The sequence below is a fragment of the Castor canadensis genome, chromosome 1 (assembly GCF_047511655.1).
Source record: "Castor canadensis chromosome 1, mCasCan1.hap1v2, whole genome shotgun sequence".
Classification (NCBI taxonomy): Eukaryota; Metazoa; Chordata; class Mammalia; order Rodentia; family Castoridae; genus Castor; species Castor canadensis.
The window spans coordinates 184432122-184439015 of NC_133386.1; the positions used below are offsets into that span (position 1 = coordinate 184432122).

Sequence of the window (6894 nt, forward strand, 5' to 3'; positions counted from 1 at the left end):
GGGCCAGTCTGAACTGTGTTCTTCCTATTTTTCTTACCTAGTGTAGCTGGATGATAGAAACAGGCAGATGTTCCCAGCTATTACCTAAAATCTTTGTGCCCGGACTGGTCTTCACTACAATCTCTCTGATATCTACCTCCAAAATAGCTAGGATTAGAAGCCGTAGCCATCATGCCTAGCTTCTGCATTTTACAATAAATTTTTGTATGTTAATGATATAGATTCTGTTGGTTCTTTTCAAAAATTTCTGGATTCACTTTTCTAATTCAAATATACCATAGAATATTTATATGTGCCAGTTTTGGGAATTTTTTATCAGCATTGTATACTAAGCCTTGTCTGGGGAGAAGCTATCCCTTGTGGAGAGCCATGGTGGGAAGGCAGAGACATTTCAGAAGCAAACAAAAATAACCTTATAAAATAGATAAATTGGACAGTCAAAGAGGGAGAGAATGAGTACTTCTTGGGTAAGGTTAAGGAGCACAAAGTGTGCAGCTGTCGAGGGGTGGGATGCATGTGAAATTAAGAAAAAGCAAAGAGACTCAGAAAATACACCCTGCAGTTTAAATTGTGAAAAAACACAGTTTTTTTTTAAGTTTTAAGTTTTTTTAAGTTTTAAGTTTTTTTTTTATAAGTAAAAATGGTGTTTTAAGGTTCCCAGGGTAGCTCAGTCTCAAATGATGCCTAGAAGCAGACACGTACATCCAGCTGGCAGCTCCTAGAACAAAGCAGAAAAATAATAGGACTAAAGTGACATGTAGCATCAGGAACAAAGGTTAGAAAGTTAATATTATGCAGAAAAATTTCATAAACTAAATACTATGTAACAATTAAGTAAAGTTCAGTAATATTATCAAATGTTATATTTTATGATACATACATGTATGGTCAAAGCATTTTCAAGTGTCATTTACTAAAAGTTGAGCATTGGGATAAGTATCAGGAATGTCAACAAAGAGGGACACACAAGTAATTTCAATAGTATTCTAAGAAAAGGCTACAAAATGTAGAAATAAACTGTGTCTGTTATTGGAAAAGCCTAAAAATTATAACATAACAATAAAAGTTCAAAGATAGATTTTCAGTTAGAAAAGTAAGTTTATTGTACATTAGATCTCTAAACTTGTTCATTTTACATATCTGCATCTGTTACTTTGTATACTTGACTAATGGACAATATAAAGACTCTAGGTAATAAAATTGCCTTGTATTGGGGACTGAGGATAAATGAGTAGCTTTTAGCTGCTCTTGCAACATGTAATTACATAACTATGCAGTATGATGGCTATGCGAATTTGTTCACTTTGGCATCATTTTTATATTCTCTATGAATAGTATACTATGGCACTGTATACCTTAAACATACACAATACAATTTATTTTAAAAAATGAAACAGAGGATGGACATAGTGGCTTATGACTTCAATTCCAGGGAATTGAGTGGTGGAGTTTGGAAGATCAGAGTTGGTGGCCAACTATGGTAAAGAAACTTAGAAACATTCCATCACAAAGAACATAATGGTGATCCATGTCTACAGTCCCAGGTTCATGGGAGGCAGAAGCAGAAGGATAGTGGCCTGAGAACAGCCTGGGCAAAAGCAGGAGATGTTATCTGAAAAATAACTGGAGCAAAAAGTGTTGATAGTATGGTTCAAGTGGCAGAGCACTTGCTTAAGAAGTGTAAGAATCAATGATACAAAAAAATTAAAGAAACAAATAAATCTCCTACAAAGCATAGATAATGTTTCTGTAGTAAAATGAATGCAATCTTTTATTAGTTTGAAATGTTCCATGTTGGCTGCAGACTAACAAAAACATATCTTTTACATCAAATTAAAAAAAATTAATTATATCAAACAACATTTTTATAGTTTGTAAGTAAAGTGTTGAAGTTAAATACAACTTTCAGTGAAACTGATTCTTATGCAAAATAAGACATTACTGATTTTTAGCATAATGAAGACAAAATAAGAAATATTTATTCTTTGAAAAGGGAAAAATGGCACATATGAACTAGTGAGGAAGAAGATAAAATTCTTTACAGCTTGGCTTGATACAATTTTCTAAAAGTAAGTATTGATCCATTCATAAAGAAGTACAATGGTTGAATCAACAGTTACATGCCATCTAACAAAACTGCTCACACACAGTGTTATTAGTTGCACACAATATCATGTGCCTCCCAAGTAGACTGAACTGGAAATGAATAGACATTGAGCTGAGAACGTCTAAGACAGTGTGCATAAGGCAGGTATATCAATATGTGGCATTGGAACAATAATGAATAATTCCACTTAAAAATCTCTTTTAGTCCTAGAAATCTGTCTTACTATTAGATAAACTCTTCTTTCAAGAATGTAAGTGGTCATAAATTTCCTAATTTACCTTACTTTAAATATTTATAAGAACATAAGTCACTTTCTTCAAAGTTCCATCATAATCTTAAATGAGAAGAATAAAGTTACCAGGTGAACTTTCTTGTAATAGGAAAAAAACCCAATGACTTCAGTTCAACTTCCACAAATTCACTATTCATCTGGTTCTAATCTCAAAGAATAATTTATTATGCTTTCTTGCTGGGTTTGAGCAAAGAAAAGCTTCTTTACAGAATTTAGTGAATGGACTACCTCATCTTTTGTTGGAATTACTGCTTGTTTGTTGTTTTAGATTTCGTGTCCTTTCTAGCAAGGAGAAATTTGTATCCTATCTGTATTTAACATTTTACACCAGAGTTTTTCCATACAAGTTTTTATTTCTGAATTTCTCAAGGTGTATATTAAAGGATTTAACATAGGAGTAATAATTGTATAAAAAACAGTGATGGATTTATCAATAGGAAAGTTGGAAACAGGTCTAATATACATAAAAATACAGGGAACAAAAAAGAGGACAACAACAGTGATGTGTGAGCTGCAGGTTGACAGGGCTTTGTGCCTCCCTTCCTTACTGTGAGTTTTAAGAGAGTTTAGGATGATTCCATAGGAGATTAGGAGAAGGATAAAGACCACCATACAGATTGCTCCACCATTGGCAACCACAGTGAGGCCTATGAAGTAGGTGTCAGTGCAGGCAAGTTCCAATAGTGGGTACATGTCACAGATGAAGTGGTCAATGATATTGGGACCACAGTAAGGGAGATTGTACACAAAGATAATCTGAACCACAGAGTGTATAAAACCTCCAACCCAGGCTACCACCAACAGGAGGATGCAAACTTGTCTATTCATGATGGTCAAATAGTGCATTGGCTTACAGATGGCAACATATCGATCATAGGCCATCACCACCAGAAGGAACACCTCAGCTCCACCAAATAAGTGCTCCATAAAGAGCTGGCCCATGCATCTTAGAAAGGAAATATTCTTTTTATTATATAGCAAGTCTATAATCAACTTGGGTGAGATGACAGTGGAGTAAGCAGCATCCATGATTGACAGATAAGCAAGGAAGAAATACATTGGGGAACCCCACAATGGGCTGGCAATGACAGTCACCATAATGAGCAGGTTATCCACCATTGTCACAATGTAGATGAGTAAAAACACAACAAATAATGCTTTTTGCCTGCTAGGATCCTGAGTGAGGCCAAGGAGGACAAATTCTGTTACATTGTTACTCTGTCCCATTACTCTTCTATAAGGCTTGCTTCAGAGATAAGCTCTCAGGAGAACAGGAGCTTCCAGGAAATTTGAACAGGACTATGATCTCTTATGTCATGGTACATGCTACTATTTTATCTTCTCATTGTTAACCCACAGTAAACATTTAGTTAGCATGCAATGAGTTCCTCTTCTAAAGAGTCAAGTAGAACTTCATGTGCATAATTCTATTTTCTTTTGGTTTTGTGACTAGGTCAGGTACAAGGTTCTAGCTCAAGGACTTAGTGAATCTCTATAGGGAAGAATAGACAAAAATACCTCAGCCATTCATACATTTAAGACTACTTACATAAGTTATGCTGTTTCTGCTATGGATGTCAGCAAACACACATGAAAAAAGATTTCTCCTTTTATGAAATCTATCATGTAGTTTGCTAATAAGCCCTAATATGTCAACTAACATAAAGTCAATTCTTCATGTTAGTGTATTTTTGGAGAGTAACTGTATAATATGGTATGTAAGATTGCACCTGACCTGGAACATCCAGCTTAATGCTATGATACTACACTGTTACAGTTCTATCCTGCACAACTCAAAGGACATTCAGTGTCCATGGGTCTCTCATTAAATTTCAAAAGACTGGACATCAAATTGAGTTAAATAACACCAATACCACTTAGCACATTTCTATCCACCAACAATGACTTCATCAGACTCTGTCAACTTTTTCAGGCGCTGTACTTCTTTTTTTCATTCAAGACTATAAAAAATTATAACATATTTACATTCACTATTGTTATTTTTGGCAAATATATATATATGTATATATATGCATATACATATATATATACATATATGTATGTATATATATATATGTATACATACATATATGTATATATATATATATGACCTTAAATAATCCAAGTTTGTCACCAACTACTACATAAGCTGCTAGTACATAGTTTAAAACCTTTTGAGCAGATATGTATTGAAGAAAGAGAAAATACAAATTGAAAGAGAATTGGTTTTATGTATAATTCTTTATAGGTACTGAGTGCTAAAAATATAACTTTAGTGTCAAGATTCCAAAAAGCAGCAAGTTCCAGTGAAATGGCAATACTTAGAGTTTAAAGGTACAGGCTTGAGTAATTTTCTAAATGTATTTACAAAATGTCTCAGTTTGTACTTTGAAAACTAAAGGGATTTATCTAGATGATTTCAGATTCCTCTCCACTCCAACCATCTACAACACCATTAGTACAGCCATACCATTTTCTATTCTGTTGACATTTATTTCCTTTTCATGTTTACATGATCTAAAAACAATTTCCAAGCTTATCACTGTTACTTGAAAAATGGTATCATTGGCAAATGGAATGTGATAACTACTGGGACCAAATAATGGCTCCAAAATTTGTCATTCAGTGTGTACCCAGATAGGACCAAAGTAATCTTTGAAAAGAAAGCACATGACAGTGACTCATAATGCAGACTTTTGAGCTATTTAATTTGTGTTGCAGTACTAGTATCACATGACCTTGGGCAACTGAGTCAACCTTTCTTTGCCTAAGTTTCCTCATTTTTAACATGAGCATAATAGCATCTGAGTCTTTTTTGTTGTTGTTGTTACATGTACCTAGAGCACTGCTCAGCACCTGCTACAATCAAAATAAATAATAGCTGTTTTAAGTATACTTGATGGAGAATTGAATCAGAATAAATTATGAAGATCATTGTCAATTTAAAAAGAATTGTTGACAGAGTGGGACATGATTAATACTATATTTTAATTTAAAAATATTTTTTGAATAAGCATAAAATTTTGTGTATCATATGTCACAGGTATTATCTACCTTCTAATATATAACTACTAGGAATATTTACCTGGAAGGATTATACTTTGAGGAAAAGCAAGCAAGAAAATACCACACATTGATAGAGAGGTGGAGAAGATCATGTGCAGAGAAAGTCTGAGCTTTGTTTAGAAGCCATCTGTGATGAACCTTGCTATGTTGTTTCCACCTGGTTCAGATTTGTAGTCTTCACTCTTCATGATAGATAAAGGCAAACCAACTGTAGACTATAAGAGTATAAATTAATTTATGTCTAATTCTATCTCTTTCACATCTTATTTTCTGCATGTTTTACTGCATGTATTCTCATCAATATTACTGCTGTATGAAATCAGAACAAATTCAGTTGACAGTTCAATAATTTGCAAATATTAGAGTGAAAATAGAGTACTTACACTACCCCACATTAAACTTATGTAAACTATACCAGAAATTATCAAAGTTTTCATGTTATACCAACTGAAGAGTAATATGACTATTTTCTATTTAAATCATTATCACTTTTCTAGAAAAATTGCAGTTTGTAAGAACATGGCTTTTTATAAAGATACTTCTTAATTTCAAAAATACCCTATATAGTATTTCACAATAAGAGATTAGTAAATATCAATGACAGTAGATAAAGTATTTCATTGATCTAGTGTGTTTATATGGAAATGTACTAATGTGGTGGCTGGGAAATTTTTAAGGTACACACATAAAGGCCCACATCAGGCATTTAGAACATAAGAAGCACTTGTTCTTTTATACTCTAAACACTTGGTTTGATGTTCAATATTAAATTCTCTGTTTCAAATAACCTAAAACCAATTATAATTCTTTGCTAACATATCATGTAAAGCATAATATTCCGTAAACTAAAAAAAATTGCCATATTAGTTATATATATTACAGGTATTCCTTCTTACTTGGGAAATGGAAAATAAACATTGATCAGGCTATAACACTAAAACAGAGTATGATATGTATATTATGGTTAATTTTTATGTGTTTCCACATTAAAATTATATGGTCTTTAAGACATCAGCTATATTTCAGTATATTGCAGGAATTTTAAAATAGTGTCCCTTTTTGATTTTTCATGAATTCAACCCTTGCTTCAGAAAATCAAAGAGTCTTTCACTGAGGGTAACTATAAATAATCCATGAATCTATGAGTCTTCATAGAGGACCTGACATTATGGAACTGGCCAGTGGACCCAGAATCTGTAGCAAGCAACTACAAAACACATTTCCATGCAGGCTTCCAACCATCTTAGTCTTTCAGAGAAGTATAAGAGTAGCTAAGTGATTATCTAAAATATAAAGACATTTAACATAATTTTAGCACCTATTGTACAAGGGAATTGAATATTCTCATCTGGTAGGAAAATGTCTTCATAGAAAAATAAAGATGCTATGTTGACCCAACTATATAAAGAATTGAGCTAATTAGTGAAAA

The 6894-nt window shown here is 33.1% G+C and overlaps 1 protein-coding gene across 1 annotated transcript; it reads right to left on the reverse strand.

The window, feature by feature from the left end:
• Positions 1-2681: 2681 nt before the first annotated feature.
• LOC109702509 (olfactory receptor 4A16-like) lies at positions 2682-3626 on the reverse strand. Its single transcript, XM_020187827.2, has one exon. It carries the CDS (start codon positions 3624-3626, stop codon positions 2682-2684), a length of 945 nt encoding a protein of 314 aa, XP_020043416.2.
• Between the last annotated feature and the right edge of the window lie 3268 nt (positions 3627-6894).

What these genes read in the sequence shown, in the direction of transcription:
- LOC109702509 (XM_020187827.2), bottom strand. Translation starts at nt 3,626, where the DNA reads ATGGGACAGAGTAACAATGTAACAGAATTTGTCCTCCTTGGCCTCACT.